This window comes from Chlamydomonas reinhardtii, chromosome 16 (genome assembly GCF_000002595.2).
Source record: "Chlamydomonas reinhardtii strain CC-503 cw92 mt+ chromosome 16, whole genome shotgun sequence".
NCBI classification, from domain to species: Eukaryota; Viridiplantae; Chlorophyta; class Chlorophyceae; order Chlamydomonadales; family Chlamydomonadaceae; genus Chlamydomonas; species Chlamydomonas reinhardtii.
This window is the reverse complement of record NC_057019.1, coordinates 3,110,433-3,127,528: the sequence shown is the minus strand read 5'-3', so window position 1 is coordinate 3,127,528 and position 17,096 is coordinate 3,110,433. Positions and strand designations below refer to the sequence as shown.

Here is a 17,096-nt window from a genome sequence, read left to right as displayed (position 1 = left end):
CCACACTGTTCCAAGGGATTCGCAGCAATTGGTTATGCGTCTCTGGTCGCTTGAACTGCACTCCTGACACCACATCGTGCGCACGCCTGGCAGTGATCCGGGCCAGCTGCATGCACGGGCGCATAACGGCACTGTTGCACATACGTTTCGGTATACACCGTACTCCTCCAGACACGAACGTTACTATCTGGGTCTGCGGATACGCCACCCTGCCCTTGCCCTGTTCCATGGCCTTCAGCCCTTCAGACACGGCAACTGCCGTCAGCGCCGTTGCCGGTCGCAGAGCAGCCCAATTTATAATTCCTCCCTCATCATAATGAGCTGCACCGCGGTCGCCAGACCAATTACAGTTCACCGAGCGCCACCACGGGTCCTCCACTCCTCCTCCTCCACCAAACACCGACTGCTCACTCGCCATCCTCCCACCGCTTGCCAGGTCGACACGCTACAGCTTGACCAGTGCCAGTCACGTAACCTCCCGCCCCAGGTCCCCGAAAGCAGTACCCGGCCCGAGCATGAAGCCGCAATACAAGCGGACCTGAATGCATTGGCCGCAACCAGCCCCAGCCCTTGTCCACTGCCACGCCCCAAGCGCAGCCGGTGCACGATCAAGACGGCTCGCGGCCCCACAGCCCTCACGCGAGCAGCACCACCCCGTCGTCCTCATCCTCATCCTCATCCTCCTCGCCCTCCAGCTCGTTCAGCAGGTAGCCCAGGCTGTGCAGCCGCCCCGCCAGCGACTTGGGCGCCGCCGCTGTCACCTCCACGCCGTCCTGTAGCAGACGGGAGGGAGGGGAAGGGGCAAGACGCACACCCGGATGTAAGCAGGGCGCGTATACCGCTGAAATACAGCAGTGGACGGGCGGCCGTCATGTGACACGCAGCATGCAGCACCCGCACGCAGCAACCGCCCGCTTCGCTCCCTCGCTTGCTGCACATGTCTCAACAAAACACCGGCCTCAAACACAACATCCCGCACCGCACCCTCCGCACCTCCTTGTACTCCTGGTTCTTGACGCGGCCGCCCGTGTGCAGGTCGTTCAGCAGGTCCCCCGCAGAGTACGGCAGCAGCGCGTGCACCTGGCGGGGTGGGCGTGTGAGGGGGGAGGGGTAGCAGTGTGCATGAATACGTCCGTGTATGTGGTGCTGATGAGACGTGTCATGGCGGCGCCTAAACCTCGTCTGAAAGGCCGCAGACCGCATCCAACGGCCAAGGTGCGGCCAGTTACTTGCACAAAGCGTTCAGGGTTTTGATGCGCAAACCCAACCGCTGCCTCCCAACTTACATGCCACCACCCTAACCCGCACTCTCTTCACCCTCACTCCGCAGCGGCTACCTTCACACACGTACCTCCACCATGGCCTTCTCCAGCTCCCCGCCCAGCACCTCCATCAGCTGCTCAAGCCCCTCGCCCGTCATGCCGCTGATGCACACCGTGCGGGTGCGCTTGGCCGCGATGCGCCGCACCTGGGGCGTGGGGAGAGAGCAGGACACGGCCGGGGCCGGGGCAGCGGTCGGTGCGTGATGCGGGGGTCATGTGCTGATATAATTTAGCATGCGACTTGGGAATGCCCAGCTTGTCCGCACGGAAGTGGGTATGGGTCATTGCAGCGCCGCCGCAAACGCGGTTGAGCCTGCTGTTGCCGCCGCTCTCACCTCATCTGGGTTGCTGCAGGCGTCAATCTTGTTCCAGGCGGTGACGATGGGGATGTGGTCCACCCCTAACTCCGTCAGGACCTGCAGTGCGGGGATGGGGTGGGGTTGTTAAGATATGGGGTGGGAGGTGAGGGAACAGGAGGGGAAAAGGCTGGGGGTGTAGTGAGGGGAGTGCTGCAACGCCAAAACATCGGCCTCAGCCCGTTCATCTCAAGTATAGCCTTAATGGATCCCCCACCGGCACCCCACACCCGCGCCCGCACAGCCGCCCCTCAACACCGGTGGGCGGACACTGGGTTCTGTGCCTCGCTTATCCTGGGCTTGGGCATGATTACCTTTCCACACCCACGCCTGCACCCGCCCCCTACCACACCGCCCACGCGCCCGCCCGCATCCGCACCTGCATGACTGCCTCGTTCTGCGCGGCGGCGTTGGGGTGCGATATGTCCACCACATGCAGGATGATGGAGGCGTCCTGGATCTCCTCCAGAGTGGCCCTTGGAGTCGGCGGGGGAGCGGGAAGCGGAAAGTGGGGTGCGCCAGTGGGTGGGGGAGTGGGGTGGGAGGAGTGGGGAAGGAGCAAGAAAGGAGTGCGGACGGAGTGCGGAAGATTGGGGGAGGGCTACGGTCCGCGTGGTTGGCCGGGGTGGGGTGGCGGTTGTATATAGGGGCAAGCAGGGAGGCACGAAGAGGAGTACTGGCAAGTGCAGTGCAGGGGCACGCCTGCCCCACCTGAACGCCGCCACCAGCTCCGTGGGCAACTTCTGGATGAAACCCACCGTGTCCGACAGCAGGATCTGACACGGGTGGCGTCGGAGCCGGAGGGAGGGAAGGGGCACCAGTTAACTTAGCGCTGTGTGCCGTACTGCAGGCTTCAAGGCGGCGCCTAGCATTCCGTTAGCCCAACGCCCTCGTTAACTGCGGTCCACAAAAGCCGTATCAAATGGTAGGGGCTTCCTTGCGCCCCCTGCTCCCCGGGCACCCCGGCTCCGCCCTCTCACCTCCTTGTTGCCCTTGAGCCTCACTCGGCGTGTGGTGGGGTCGAGTGTGGCGAACAGCTGGTCCTCTGCCAACACCCCCGCACCCGTGATGGTGTTGAGCAGCGTGCTCTTGCCTGGCAGGCACATGAAGGAGGGGGAGGGGGGTTAGCCGTGTGTCCACAAAAGACGGGAGAGCCGTGTGGCCACGGATTACAGGAGGGGCTACAAGGGCGTATGGAGATGCCGATGCCCGGAGGGGGTTAGGTGCCGTCCATGCGCCTCTCGCCCCGTCGCGCCTGCACGCACCAGCGTTTGTGTAGCCGCAGATGCCAACCACGGGGATGGGAGTGGATGAGCGCTTCTCCCGGTACTGCCGCCGGTGCGTGCGAACCTGGTGGGGCAGGTGGAGGGAAGGTGGCAGATAGGGGTTACCAGTCACGACAGGAGCCAGCGCTGAATGTACACAATGTAAAACCGTGTGTCACTGTCGCCAACCCGACTGCTTCGACATGGCAACCCCAGCGCCCAACCAAACCAACGCCGCGCTCTCACCGCCTCCAGCTCCCGCCGCAGCTGCGCCGCCTTGTCCCTCAGCAGTCGCTTGTCGATCTCGATCTGCTTCTCACCCGTACCCTTGACCTGCCCGCCGCCGCCCACGCGGTCCAGATGCGACCACATCTTGGTCAGGCGGGGCAGCTGGTACTCCGTCTGGGCCAGCTCAACCTGCGGGCGTGAATGCAGGGCGTTTCGTGCTCTGTGACACCGTTGGGCAAGGCATCCATACCGTACGTTCAGGGGAGTAGGGGCGTTTGTTGTGGCTGCTTGCACGCGAAGCCCCGGCCCCGCCCTCGCAAGCCCGCAAAACCAATCCGACTCTGTAACCCTCTCCCCTCGCGTTAACCATCTGGCCCGCTGGCGTACCAGCATTGCGACGGCCCGCCATGCAGCCCAGCCCCTCGCACCTGCAACTGGCCCTCCCGCGTCTGCGCGCGCTGTGAGAAGATGTCCAGAATGAGGGCGGTGCGGTCGCACACCCGCACATCCACCGGCAGCCCGTCCGGCCCCGTGCCGCCCAGCGCCCGCTCCAGGTTGCGCAACTGACCCCTGCAGACAGGCGGTGGTTGCAGGTTGCAGACACACGTGTCACCCAATGCACATTCGATCTGCCCTAGCCAGCTAGCTAGCTAGCTCGCAACGGCAAAGGGCTACCACCCGCTTATGTTGTGGTACGCACGCAAGAGGCCCACTCACGGCGACAATTCGTCATCGAATATCACGGTCTCCACGTCCAGTGCGGCCACCGCCCGAGCCACCTCCGCCACCTGTGGTGTGCAAGCACACAAGTACACACCCGCACAAGCACAAGAGCCCGTGTGTACTGTACTGCACAGCCGACACCGCAGCCGTACAACATAGCAGCGACAGTGCAGCCCTTGTTGCGATACTCCAGCCGCTGTGTCGTCCGCCAGCCCCGACTGCACCTCCCCCAGGTTTCTACCCGCCCACCGCCAGTTGCTCCCTCGGCTCCCCCCACCCATTCTCACCTTGCCGCTGCCGATGTAGGTGGACATGTTGGGCGCCTCCAGCATCTGGAACGTGGAACCCATCACCTGAGTGGTTGGGGCGCGGGAGGGATGCCGGGTGGTCGGGTTTTGACGAACACCGCGGGCTGGAGGGTGCAGGACGGTCGCAGGCATTAGTAGGCGAAGGCTTCTTGGGTACCGAATGGGTGAGAATGTGGCAGAGCTAGTGGAGAGGAAAGACAGTACGCATTGTGAGGCTGCGTACCAATTATCCCTGTTTACAGCAGAGATCCAGGCTGACTGCCCATCACCGCGGCTGCCCATCCACTGAAAACCCCAGGTTCCCCCCTTGCAACGTACCTTCAGCCCCGCCGTCTCTGCCAGCCTTCCCAGCTCCTCCACACTTTCGTGCACGTCGTAGGTGTACTTCTTCTGCTCGCCCTTGATCGCTGCCCCCACCAGAAACACGCGCTCCCGCTCGTCCTCCGCCTCGGGCTCCTGTCGATGAAACAAAACAGCAGGCAATGGGGCGCGGGTGGAGCAATCAACATTCGCAAGCACCGCTTGTAGATCACGGTCGCGCTGCTGGTAACCAGGTCACATGAGGAGTAGTACAACAAGAGATGGTCCTGCCCCAGGGGAGTGCTCGTTAAGAGTGGTTGCCGGCATCGTTCGCCGCAACAATGGGGCACAGCAGCACAGGCGCCGTGTCCCGCACGCAGCGTCGGCACCCGCAGGCAAAGGCCTGCCACTCAGCCGCCCCCTTCGGTTAATGATCGCGTTCCAAAGGACAGCACTCATGCTACCTGTGACCATGTCCCTCTTCCGGCGGCATGCCTACGCCCGCAATGAACTCTGCGCACCTCAGGGTATGCGTGGGCAGGCCGCTGACGTGCCCCCCCCTTCGCCTGCGCCTCAAGCAGAGCGCTCTCAAATGCCTGCTCTAGCGCATTCTCCTCCGACACTTGCGCTCTGGCGACTGGTGCCTACGTGGCGAAAGCGGAGGCCCGCGGACGAGGTAAGCGACGCGATACAATGGCAAGCCCTAAGTCGTCCTCACGCACCCTGTAAGTAGTTCTTAAATGCACACATCGGCCCGTAACATAAGGAGTCTTCGCCCTCCTGCTTGGACAGCGCGGCAGCTCTTGGCGGACTTGGCGGAAATTTAGCTGCATGGTGGACCTGTTGGAACACCTAAAGCATGGTTGAGGTGCACAGTTATCTTATTTTAAGCTAGTTTAGGCTTGACCAAGTTCTGCTGGGAAATGGCGACACATTCGGCGCTCGCGGTGTCGATTGCACCCCGTCCTCTGCCCCAACCTCGCCCCCGTCCTCACCTTCTGCTGAGGGTTCGGCAGACACCAACGCGACCCAGCCAGCTCACGTGGCAGCACAACAGTTCATCCGAAGAGCGTCCCTAGAGTAGAGCGCTGTTGGGGACGGTCAGCAAAAACTATCGAGGCATGGCGGCAGGCGGCGGCGCCAGGCGGCGGCACTGCGGCAGAGGACCGTCGGGGCCAGTCCCTACAGCCCTACCATGCGCTGGCGCATAAGCGACCTGCATCGTTGCATAATGGCGGTGGCGGGGGCAGTGGTGGCGGCGGCAGCGGCAGCGGCGGCGGCGGCAGCGGCGGCGGCGGCAGCGGCGGCAGCAGCAGCGGGGGCGCGTGCGCGCATCTTGGTAGCGGAGGGGGCGGGAGAGGCCACGTGGAGGAGGAGAGCGCAGCGCCGCACAAGAAGCGGCGCTAGCGCGCAGGCTGCTGAGAAGTGTGGTGCTGGAACACCGTTGTGTATGGAGGTAGTGAGAACTACCGGGTTTGGGAGGCAGGGCCATGTAAATAGTCGGTGTCGCCGCCGGAGGCTCCACCCGACCCTACCATGCCCGACGCCAGCGCAGGTGCCAGCTTGTCGGAAGACCCATATACAGTTATAAGTCTTGCACAGTAACCCGATGTGTTGAGGACACAGTCAGAACCCTCACTAACAGCACAGATTGCTGCACACAGCACCAGAGCTGTGTCCCGGGCGGTTACGCCAGTTGTAACGCCCCAGAGTCGGACAGACAGACAGCGACTCTGCCGGCACGTACCAGGAGTGCCCCGGACTCAGACGTCCCACGTTGTAAGCCCCAGACTTGGCACTACAAGAAGCCGGCTGGTGTCTAGGTAGCGGTCCGCGGTGGGGCTGGCAGGGCATGCGTAGCGGCATGATGAGTAGTGTGGCTGTTGACAACTGTGCTGCGTCTGGCTGCGGTTGGCTCTGCTGTGGCATCGCGATTGCTAGGCACCTGGTTTGGCTATGTGCCTGTGGAAACCGACCCCGGCTATGTCCGGGCGATAAGGTTGTTCGGCCTCAGACTGTGGAGGGGCTCAGCAGGGGGGGGGGGTAGAAAGCTCAGATTCTTACCCCATGCTCAAAATTACAGAGCTTTAGGAGAGCATTATGCACGTGCTTTTAGTTTTTTAAGGGGGTGTCTGGTGAGGAAGTTCTGGGCCGCCAAAGTTGGGGGGTCGGTCCTCGTCCCTGGGGGTCCGTCGGGTTTCGGGAGCCCATCCTGGCGGATTTCGGGAAGCGCCCCACAAGCAGAACTAGGGGCCAAACGCAGCAGTACGAGTCTCATATGTGCACGTTACGATGTCATAAGCACAAACAAAGCGTGGGAGGGCTAAGTTGCGCGTCCGGGCGTGGGCATGTCGGGACATGTCTCTACATTCAACACATGCACACTGACACAGCTGGGCTCTGAAGCGCTGGTGCGCATGAGTTCACGTCTAACAAGGCTGCCGATGCACATTGTCCATTCGTCACGCAGCAGAGAGTTGGGCGCGGGGTGGTCTGGGTCGAGGGGATTTCCATGGATAGGATCCCGCCCGCGACCGAAGTCTCAGAACAGGACCGCTGATGGCACGGAGTGATAGTGCTCGTCAAGAGGAGTCGATAGACACCACTTCGGTGTAAAATGGAGGGGTTTTAACCCCTGAACAACAAGGTTTTGTCCGTCGGGGGGTCGGTCGTCCCCTCAAGGGGGGTCCCGGGGGATTTCGGGGCATGGGGTCTGGCACTTTGTTTCCTACCCCCCCCCCTGGGCTCAGCCCCTTTTCCCGTAACCGCCTGACCGGGGAACACTTGTCTGAGAGGAAGGTTACAAGAGGAGAACGAGAGGCGGAGGCAGGCGAGGCGGCCAAGAGACAGGCAGCGCGCCACGGAGGCACGTACGAAACTAGACAGGCGCACAACCACCAAAAACCGCAAAACCATAGACGAGTGTTGCGGAACTAAAGCGTACGTAGACCAGAGCGGAAGGCGGAGTGGGCTTGCAGGCGGCACGAGAGTAGGCAGTCAGTAGCGCAAGTTGCGAATTCACATGTTACCTCGTAACCGACGGTAAACGCTGTGGACGGTCGCGCCCATGGCTGGCTGACGGAAGGTGGCTGCTGTATTGGGATGGCTGGGCTGGACGACGCCGGCCGGGCTGGCGTTGGGACTACCAGAAAGGATGCGCCCGAAACCAACCTGGAGAACACCAGTGCCACCGGTGCCCAGCACGACATGTAAGGGAGGGAGGGAGGGACAGGAGGCGTGATGCACTGCAGCGTAGAAGCTATGGCGCTAGGCGCGAGGCAAGCAACGTCAACCCCAAAGCAACCGCGAGGACATGGTGCGCAAGCCGGGCTGCAGGCTGTGGCTGTTATGGCTGTGCGCTGCGCGGGGTGACTAAACGAAGAACACTAAGTACGGGGACGTGACGGATGCGGTTAAATAAATGAGCAAGGGGGCCGGGCGGCCGAGGAAGTAACGACAGCGCGATCGCTGCATGGCTCATCCCGGTCGCACTGCGGTCGGCATGGGCGCGTGCGGTGCATGCCATGCGACACCAGGAAGCCACAAGCAGCCAACGCAAACGAATCCTCCGCAGGGGCGGCAAGGGACGCAAGCATACGCAGACAAGGAGGCAAGGGGTGCAGACAGGCTAGGGCGAACGGGAGGCCTCCTGTAAGCATAGACATCAACACAACCTCACAGACGAGGACAACGGGAAAGGAATAAGGGAATGGCAAACAAGCATCAAGGCAACCCCCAAGGAGCCGGCAGGGCACGGCACACGATGCAACACGCAGCCGCTACCCAACCACTATGCAAGCCTGCCTACCCAGGTTGCGGCACGCACGACCAGGCACCACAGGCGGACACGCGCTCCGGAACCACCACACAGGCACACGCGCCATCAACGCGGGTTAAGAAAGCACACCACGCCGCAGGTCAGGTCTCGCGCCCCACGCAGGAGGCAACAACCTGCACGCCGACACCGCTTCATGGGCGGCACCGCGCTCTCCTCCTCCATGTGGCCTTGGCGCCTTGCCCATACCGTCCGCTACGAACATGCAAGCCGTCACTGCTGGGCCAAGGCCCTGCGCCGCCGCTGCCGCCGAGATCGCCAGGCCCTGCGCCGCCGCTGCCGCCGCTAGGTCCTGCGCCGCCGCCAGGCCCTGCGCTGATTCGGACCGGCTGTTTTGGACCTGCCGCCTGTTGGCGATCAATTGGCTTGACCAAATACTAACGTGTGGCACTCGCAATTGTGCCAGTATCGTGCTTTGTGCAGTATTGAGTTGGCGCTCATGCATCAGATGTATGCCCATGTGACTACAAGCCCGCCAAGGCTGTAACTGGAGCGCGTATGAACGCGGGAAAGGCCTCCTGGGAAACCGGTAGACAAGGATAGGCGGGCGAAGGCACGCTAGAAATATTCAGGGCTCGTTGGTCAAGCAGTACCATGCACGCGACAGTAAGGAGGACCTGAAGAGGGCGATGGACACGGTAGGAGTGAAGGTGCATGGGGAGGGGTTGGAGGTGGCTATTACAATGGGCAGCCATTAGCGGCGTTGGAACAGGCAAGGTGGGCGGATGAAAAGGGGGGAGGGGCAGGCGGCGACTGGGCTTCATGGCACGCAGCCACGACGCCGAAGGCAACTTTCAAAACGAGCAGCCAGCAGCGAGCCAACTTTTTTAACCTGTAACACTAAAGCGCGATACAATCAATCAAGGAAGCCCTTTGGAGAAGTCATCGCGCAAACCTTGACCTTGACTCGCTCGTCTCCGCCTTCGGCCTTCCTAGTACAAGCACATTATATTGCAGACATAGAAGTGCACCTGGCGTCTCGTCCAGCCGGTCCGGGCAAGGAATTTCGCCCCAGGATGCCGCCTGCGGTGCTGGAACACAGGGCAAAAATTTATGCCAATGTCTGCAATGAGCGGGAACCGGAGTACAGCGACTACGAGCGGCTTTCTGTGTCTTGGGGCGACCAGGACAATTATGAGGTGCGAGCGGTCCTGAAAGAGTCCACATTCTACGGCATGGTTCTCGCGCCTGACGTGGTGTTGATGGATAGCTTAGAAGGGTGCTTGGGCCTGGCTCCTGAGCGAAGAAAACAGGCGCGAGCTGTCTGCCCGGTGTGTCTGTCGCAGGCGGCCCGCTTGCCCCGTGTCGGGTTTGCCGCGGGTCTGGGCCAGGGCTGCGGTCAGCGTTGGGGACGGGGCTGGGACAAGCGTCAACGTCTGGGCCGGGGCTGGGACCGGGGTTGGGGTCAGGAGTCTTGGCTCCATGGCAGCCCACCCGACTTCAGTTGGCACCTGACAACCTCCGCCTCACACGACATTCAGCACGCACTCGCCCTTACATTGCTTATCTCACCCAGGAGTATAGTTCCTTACCTTCACACCGTCATCCTCGCACCCTTGGCAGGTGGTGCGGAAGGTTGGGCGAGGGAAGTATAGCGAGGTGTTCGAGGGCGTCAACGTTGCAGCGGAGCCGCCCACGAAATGCATCATCAAAATCCTGAAGCCGGTGAAGAAGAAGAAGATTCTGCGCGAAGTGAAGATCCTGCAGAACCTGCAGGGCGGGCCAAACATCATCAAGGTAAGGCTAGTGGGGGAGGGGCGTCGTTTCGAAGTTCTTGGGGGTGGTCCGTGGCGCGGGGGCTCCGCGCGGACCAGGCCGGGCATATGGCCCGCGACGCTGCTCCAAGGGCGTGACGTACTACCCAGCTTTGGCACCTGGATTTCGTAGCAACTATGCTCACGTTCTGCCTACCATCGGGTTCGTGGTGCATGTGCAGCTGCTCGACATTGTGAAGGACCCGCACTCGCGGACGCCCAGCCTCATCTTCGAGTACGTGGAGAACACCGATTTCAAGGTGCGGGGACGGGACCCTGAGCGGGGCGGGGCAGGAGGGAGCATGACAGGACAGGAGGGAGCGTAACGATGATAGCTTGGGAACCACAGCGGAGGTCTGGGAACAAATGGCCGGGGAACAGAGCTGGGCCCGTTGTGGTAAGTGGGTCCGTGGCTGAATTCAGAGTCAAAGCCTGGGCCGGGTTCGGGAGTCTGCACTTCGACAAGAAAGTGGTTTTCCCTATCCGCCTGAGGCCGCAAACATCTACCTCATCTCCTGGACGTAGCCGGGGTCGGTTAGTACAGGCACGGCCGGCCATGTGTCGCCGCGTCCCGTCAGTAGGCCACATCAAATCCAAACATGTGGTACTCGCGGTTTGCGCCAGTATTTTGGTGCCCGATGAACCAACAACGAACGTACGCACGGACAGGGTTGTTCCTTGTGGGCTTCGCCCCCCCCTGAGTTGCTGCGCTCCGGGGGCTCAGCCCCAAAAGTGGGCAAGTCTGGACTTCAAATACATGGGCGGCATGGGTAGAACTTCCTGCATGTCATGGGAGCTGCACGGTGTGGCACTACTGGATGTGCGGTGGTATGCGATTGAGGCCGGAGTAACATTTTAGAGCATGCGCCGACCTGACTCTGACGACCCCAAAGCCTGTTTGCCGTGTCAGCCGCCCGCTTCCCGCGCGACTCTCCCACCTCCCATGCCGCGCCATGCCGCGCGCATAGCACGTGTCCACAGTCACGCTACCCACGCACTTCCCACCCCTCACGCCGTGCTGCCCCGCCACCTCCCCACGGCCTCAGGTGCTGTACCCCACCCTGACGGACCTGGATATCCGCTACTACATCTACGAGCTGCTCAAGGCGCTGCAGTACTGCCACTCCATGGGCATCATGCACAGGCGAGTGCGGAGTGCGTGTGTTTTACACAGCTAACGGTCGTCACAACCGCCGGGCCTACGCGCGCCATGCGTTAAAAGGGTCGGGTGAATGGGATTCGGGACACAGTCAGGGCGCTTGAGGACCAGCTCATGAGATCAGGCGATGCGCGAGGCGACGCCTGGAGTGCGCAACAATGCCAATCAACCTCCTGACATAATCTGCCCTTGTTCATCATTCCCGCCATGCTTACAGAGACGTGAAGCCGCACAACGTGATGATTGACCACTCCAAGCGGCAGCTGCGGCTCATAGACTGGGGCCTGGCGGAGTTCTACTTCCCGGAGCGCGAGTTCAACGTGCGCGTGGCGTCCCGCTACTTCAAGGTCAGCGGGGTGGCGAGCTAGCGAGGAAGGGAGCAGGCCGGGGATGTGGGCACCAGAGGTGGTTGGTGCGCTTGGGTGGTGGGCCCTGGCATGGACTCAGCGAGACGGGGAAGGCATGCCCGGGTGCTGGCATGGGGCGCTGGTGCAAATCTGAGGCGCTACACCGGGTGCGGCGCCATCACTGCTCAGCCGTACGGCAACCTCCCGAACGCTCGGTCCACCAGCACGCGCTGCACCCTCCAGACGCCAAACTTACCATGCCCATAGCCACCCAATGCCGCGCATACCGCACACCACACACCTTGGAACGGCACACACAGCCCATCAGCGTATGCCAGTATGCGCCGTCACCACGCACCCGCACCCTCCGGCTCCCCGCTCCCGCTCTCGCTCCCCTGCACCAGCCTCCCCATCAACGCTTCTTACTGCGCATTCCCACCCGCGCTCGCCCCTCGTGGACGGCGCCTCTTCCCTTCCTCCCCCCCCCCACCCCCCCAGGGCCCGGAGCTGCTGGTGGACTACCAGCTGTACGACTACAGCCTGGACATGTGGAGCCTGGGCTGCATGCTGGCCGCCATCATATTCCGCAAGGAGCCCTTCTTCTTTGGCCACGACAACTACGACCAGCTGGTCAAGATCGCGCGAGTGCTGGGCACCGATGACCTGTACGCCTACCTGGAGAAGGTGGGGCGGGGAGGGGAGGAGAGAGGAGGGGAGGGGAGGGGAGGGGTGAGATGGTGCGGTGCGGTGTGGGGCGGGGTACGCGCACGGGTGAGCACGGGGGCGGGGGCATATCCCCGAACTCAACTGGTAGGTCCCACTTGTCAAGAAAGGGGGGGGGCGAGCAGGCGTGTCGTACGTTACTGTTCAAGGGGCTCACCTGTGCGCCATGCCACTGCTTCAATTGATAGAATCGTTGCCCTTCAGCATTACCCGGCCGTATTGGTTGTGCAGCTGTGCTTTCTTCCTGAGGCCCGACCCTGCCAGCGCGCCGACCGCCTCTTCCTTGTCCCAGTCTCGTCGCCTCCCCCCCCCCCCCCCCTTTCCCCCCTGTCCCTCCTGCCCCACAGTACGGCCTGGAGCTGGAGCCCCAGCAGGAGTCGCTGCTGGGCACGCACAGCCGCAAGCCCTGGACCAAGTTCATCAACGCCGACAACCAGCACCTGGCCACACCGGAGGCGCTGGACTTCATTGACAAGCTGCTGCGGTACGACCACCAGGTGAGAGGGGCGCGGCTGGGGCGGGCCAGCCAGGCAAGCGGCGGGGGCAGGCGCAGGGGGTTGAGAGTTATGGGGACGAATCTGGACGGGGGATGGGGGAGAGCGAGGGTCGGGTGCGTGGGGTACGGGAACATGATAGAGCAGCGGCACAGCACAGGGCACAACGCGGGTACATCCAACACTTGATCTGGAGTTGGTTATATGGTTCCACCCGTGGGCCGTTGTTCATTCGCAGCTGAGATGCCGGTGCCCTCCCTTGCCACATTCCACTTACCAACCCCGCACCGGTATCCGCCGCCTCCACTGCAGGAGCGCATCACGTCCAAGGACGCGCTCAACCACCCCTACTTCGACCCCATCCGGAACAGCGCCGCGGGCGCGTCCGCATGAGCCCAAGCAGCAGGGAATCGGCCGGCTGCCATTACAGGAGCTGCGGAGTTTTCCAGGATCGGGAGTTGGGTATGCATTATATGGACCGCGCATTAGAGCACATGCCAAAGCGGAGACGCTGTTGGCTTCGGATGGGTTGGGGTACTGGATATTTTGATGTTGGTGCCAGGACGGCGGCTGATGCAACGGCGGCGGTGGCCTGAGCAGATTGCATGGCTGGGACCTGGCAGGAGTGCCACACAACACATCGGGGGCTATGCACCCCGCCCTTGAGCAGACGCAGAACAGGTTGGCTTCGGCATCATATTGTGTTGCAGAGTGTCAGGAGTGACTGAGGGTAGAATTGAGGATGTGTACTACCGGTATTGCGAGTGCTGTGGTAGTTCCTGGTGAACGCCCGGTTGAGCGAGGGTGAGGCGAGAGTGCTCTGTAGCGTAAGCATGCGTCTGTGCATTGCCCCGCCCCCTGGTACCGAATCCTGCGTGTCTGCTTTTAGAGTGAGTCCACAGTACCCTCGCCAGTGAACTGCCACCCATTGGCTTACGGGTTTGAAACGGGCTCCACGACCCAGCCAAGTATCTTGTCCTGACCAGTAACTGAGTTGGCTAGTTGGTCTCTGGAAATGCAAGTACTCGCACGAGCGTAGCGATTCCAAATCTTGGTGCTACTTTGTCCAGGCGGCGCGACCCTGGCAGGCGCAAACGCCACAACGCTCACCAATTGCCGCGTAGGTTTCACTGTGCCGTACTGGCGCCCGCGGCATCTGCTGTGCACCCGGACACCAACACTCCAGTGCCCTGCTCCTGGACACCATCCCCGTGGGGCCCCTACGACTCGCGAACTGCCCCAGCCATGCGCCACTCTTTGCCGTAGCCCTTGGCACTCAACCATGATGCACACCTGCTCAAAAGTGACAAAAGCGACGACATACCAGCGTATGGCTCCGCTCCGCACCAATCCAACGCAAATCCAATCTTACAACCTGCGAGCTCAGCGCATGCCTACAGACCGGCGCGCTTAGTTCCTGACAGATCAACGCAGCCCCAAGTCACACAACCTGCAAGACCGCATCACCCGCACTCCTCTCCTTACATCGCGCCCAACCATGCAATGCCGCTTAGCTTGTCGCCACACCCGTCCGTGCCGCGTGTGCCTGCCGGCTGAGCGTATCCTGCAGCCGCTGCGCCGCCGCGTCCACGGACTGCTGCGCCGCCTCCAGCGCCGCGCTCGCATCACTCGTGCGCCCCGCCGCCTGCTGCTGGCCCTCCGCCTGCGCCCCCGCTGCCTCCATGCCTCCTGCGCCTGCTCCAGCGCCTGCTGGCGCTGCGCCCGCGTAGGCCTCGGGGAACTCTGACAGCAGCAGCTCCAGTGTGATGCTGACGGACTCGGCAGTGCCCAGCAGCTCCCCAAAGTCCTCCTGCAGGTGACAGGTTGGGGTGCGTGCGGATATGGAAGCGGGAGCGGAGGCACTTGGGGTTTCGTACGCGAGCATATGCCCCTGGCAACGGCGGTGCAACTCTTATCATAGCTCTTCCTACGGGGCTAGTGGAGCGTGATTGGGATGCAGGTCGCGCTGGCGCCACTTACGTGTGGCGGGTAGAGGCATGCCACCAGCGCCTCGCAGCTGGACCGCAGCTTCTGTGCGTGCCAAGCCATGGACTCCCACTCGTCCAAGCAGTGGCTGCCAGTCACCTCCGGACCTGGCCGTGCGACAGCAGCAGCAGCAGCAGCCGCAGCAGCAGTAAGCGGCAGCGTACACACATGGCCGCTTGGAAATGCAAGTGAGGCATATGCATCAAGCGCGGCGTATGCGACGGCAGCCCGCCACATCACACACCCTCCCGGGCCTTCCGCCTGACACCCTCCCCGCCCACACCGGCGTCCCGCCTCCTCACCTTCCAACAGCGGCCGGCTCACGGCCCGCATCGCCTCCTGCGCCGCCGCCAGCAGCCCGGCCGCCGCCTCCGCCGCCCCCAGCTCGCTGGCGGACAGGTGGCCCATGTCCCGGAAGTCGTCCTCGTCCTCCTCCACCTCGCTGGACTGCGCATCGTCCTCCTCGTCGTCACTGGAGCGAGGCGGGCGCGACCCCTCGGTGCTGGTGCGCGCTGCAGGGCCGCGGCTGCCGGCACTGGTGCGGTCGGCAGCGGCCAGCTCCTGCTTGGACTCGACCACCAGCTCCTCCAGCTGGTGAGGTGGATGCGGGGTAAGCGATAGGGGTAGAGGTTGCATGGTAAGCAAGGGTTTGGAGTCCATGGTTGAAGAGGTTGAGAAATGGCATACAGTCGCGAGACCACCGCGGCTCTTAGGGTGCTGCTGTTAACACGGTAATCGTTGAACTGGCACCCACGAGCTGACTTTGGGCCGCGTTGCCAGCTGGCTTTGCAATGCTGGCCCCCTGGGTACCCATTGTTCACCTAGGCCACCGTGGTCGTCATGACTTAGTCACAGCAAGAACAGCAAAACGAGCCCCTGCCCAGTGCCCACCTCCTTGGCTGCGGACTTGACTCCTGCCATTACGTCCGCTAGCTTGCGGAACAGGCAGCCCTTGTTGTCGATGGGGCCGGCCACCAGCTCATCCACCGCCGCCCACACCTTGCCTGCCAGTATTCACGGGTAGAACCCGACGGGCGGCGAGCTTGATGAGTGTTCGACACAACGTAGCGCGAACCGGGGAGCCGCAGCAAATGCCCAGAAACCCCCACACGGCGGCCGAACGGGCTTACTGGGTCCGGCCTACAGATGCTGCCACAAACTCACCCACAATGGCGCGCAGCTCTCCGCCGTCCGCTCCTGACATCTGCACATAACACAAGAAGCGGCCTGCATGAGAAGTATCTTGTCGCCACTACCTTTCCGTGCCGGCATAGGCGGCCCAGGGCTTGTATTTGAGCTGGCCCGCTTGATCGACCCATGCCCGCCCATGCACGAGCACCCTGACCAGCCCATTCCGTGCACACCCCCATTCGACAGAGCCCTAACACCGCTGTCCCCTACCAGTTTGGCCACCAGCTCCTGTGTGGGCTCCACAAGCCCGGAGCAGCGCTGCTTGAGCGAGTCCTTTAGCGAAGGTCCCGAACCATGCGTGAAGCCGTGTGTGTAGCTGCAGATGGCGATGGTGGACTGCTCCAGCCCATACACCACGCCCGATACCTCCTCCGCGCTTGGCGTGCTGCCCCCAGACGCCAGAATCGCAGCTGTAAACACGATGACAATGGGCGAAGCGCGAGTTGCAAGGCATTGCATAGTGTACGGCTGTACGAGCACGAAGGCGCAGTTCCCGCACGGTCCCCAGTGTACCAGGTACTCCACGCCGGCCCTAACCCATGCCAGCGCCGGGGCAAATCCCTGACAGCCCGACTACTTCACCAGGTTTACCCGCCCACCTCTGCTTGCTGCCTGCTTCGCCTTCTCCCCCAGTGCCTTTAATTCGGTTCGCCCGCCAGGCGGCCGCGCTAAGCTGTTCTGTGCGGCGAAGACGTCCAGCGCCGCTTCAAGCGTGGCCTTGGCGGACTCCAGGGAGGGCGGCGCCATTTCGTGTTATCTCTTTATCTGTTACCGAAACCTCGATGGCGCGTTGAGAGGGAGCGGAGGAGGGAACAGCGCCCAGCCGCAACGAGGGCGGGGGAGAGCGGGCCCTGGCGTATACGCTGTGTGCCGAAGGCCTTATGCTGGCAAAGATGCCTAGATGTGTATATCCACCCGCAATTCAGTCGGCGGACCAGTGGCGACAGGTTGATGGCTCAGTTTGGGCTCCTGTGCCCTTGCCCTATGCCTAAAATAAGGTTGCACGCAAAATTGATACGTCGGAATGCGGTGCAATGTGCGCAAGGGCTGTGTCAAATCAAAGGCAACGGCATGCTGTGCATGGGCTCGGAGCGTCGAGTGGGCG

The 17,096-nt window shown here is 62.4% G+C and overlaps 3 protein-coding genes across 4 annotated transcripts; 1 reads left to right on the top strand and 2 right to left on the bottom strand.

Moving 5' to 3' along the window:
• Position 1: 1 nt before the first annotated feature.
• CHLRE_16g665650v5 (uncharacterized protein) lies at positions 2–5,583 on the bottom strand. Its single transcript, XM_001701418.2, has 16 exons — positions 5,498–5,583; positions 5,225–5,354; positions 5,024–5,146; positions 4,521–4,658; positions 4,182–4,247; positions 3,889–3,959; positions 3,600–3,741; positions 3,190–3,360; positions 2,944–3,028; positions 2,659–2,771; positions 2,390–2,454; positions 2,058–2,154; positions 1,658–1,738; positions 1,352–1,468; positions 994–1,080; positions 2–773 (listed from the first exon to the last, which is right to left on the bottom strand). Exons 2-16 carry the CDS (start codon positions 5,333–5,335, stop codon positions 636–638), a joined length of 1,605 nt encoding a protein of 534 aa, XP_001701470.2. The 5' UTR covers positions 5,336–5,354; positions 5,498–5,583; the 3' UTR covers positions 2–635.
• A 3,550-nt stretch (positions 5,584–9,133) lies between these two features.
• CHLRE_16g665600v5 (uncharacterized protein) lies at positions 9,134–13,654 on the top strand. Its single transcript, XM_001701389.2, has 8 exons — positions 9,134–9,476; positions 9,901–10,074; positions 10,274–10,351; positions 11,138–11,235; positions 11,468–11,597; positions 12,096–12,281; positions 12,668–12,817; positions 13,127–13,654. Exons 1-8 carry the CDS (start codon positions 9,354–9,356, stop codon positions 13,205–13,207), a joined length of 1,020 nt encoding a protein of 339 aa, XP_001701441.1. The 5' UTR covers positions 9,134–9,353; the 3' UTR covers positions 13,208–13,654.
• Positions 13,655–13,691: 37 nt separating this feature from the next.
• Positions 13,692–17,003, bottom strand: CHLRE_16g665550v5 (uncharacterized protein). 2 transcript variants are annotated; one of them, XM_001701419.2, is made up of 7 exons: positions 16,591–17,003; positions 16,202–16,401; positions 15,965–16,004; positions 15,692–15,804; positions 15,103–15,391; positions 14,795–14,907; positions 13,692–14,624 (listed from the first exon to the last, which is right to left on the bottom strand). In XM_001701419.2, exons 1-7 carry the CDS (start codon positions 16,736–16,738, stop codon positions 14,325–14,327), a joined length of 1,203 nt encoding a protein of 400 aa, XP_001701471.1. In that variant the 5' UTR covers positions 16,739–17,003; the 3' UTR covers positions 13,692–14,324. The 2 variants fall into 2 exon arrangements, with proteins under 2 accessions (XP_001701471.1, XP_042915698.1); XM_043071057.1 differs by having other exon boundaries at positions 13,843–14,624.
• Positions 17,004–17,096: the final 93 nt, after the last annotated feature.

Excerpts from the sequence above, each read along its gene's own strand:
- CHLRE_16g665650v5 (XM_001701418.2), bottom strand. The coding sequence starts at position 5,335 with ATGCAGCTAAATTTCCGCCAAGTCCGCCAAGAGCTGCCGCGCTGTCCA. Across the intron at positions 4,248-4,520 it reads CAGAGACGGCGGGGCTGAAG|GTGATGGGTTCCACGTTCCA; the intron begins GTACGTTGCAAG and ends CCAACCACTCAG. Across the intron at positions 3,361-3,599 it reads CGCGGGAGGGCCAGTTGCAG|GTTGAGCTGGCCCAGACGGA; the intron begins GTGCGAGGGGCT and ends TCACGCCCGCAG.
- CHLRE_16g665600v5 (XM_001701389.2), top strand. The coding sequence starts at position 9,354 with ATGCCGCCTGCGGTGCTGGAACACAGGGCAAAAATTTATGCCAATGTC. Across the intron at positions 11,236-11,467 it reads TCCATGGGCATCATGCACAG|AGACGTGAAGCCGCACAACG; the intron begins GCGAGTGCGGAG and ends CCATGCTTACAG. Across the intron at positions 12,818-13,126 it reads TGCTGCGGTACGACCACCAG|GAGCGCATCACGTCCAAGGA; the intron begins GTGAGAGGGGCG and ends CCTCCACTGCAG.
- CHLRE_16g665550v5 (XM_001701419.2), bottom strand. The coding sequence starts at position 16,738 with ATGGCGCCGCCCTCCCTGGAGTCCGCCAAGGCCACGCTTGAAGCGGCG. Across the intron at positions 16,402-16,590 it reads GAAGCAGGCAGCAAGCAGAG|CTGCGATTCTGGCGTCTGGG; the intron begins GTGGGCGGGTAA and ends TCGTGTTTACAG. Across the intron at positions 15,392-15,691 it reads TCAAGTCCGCAGCCAAGGAG|CTGGAGGAGCTGGTGGTCGA; the intron begins GTGGGCACTGGG and ends CCACCTCACCAG.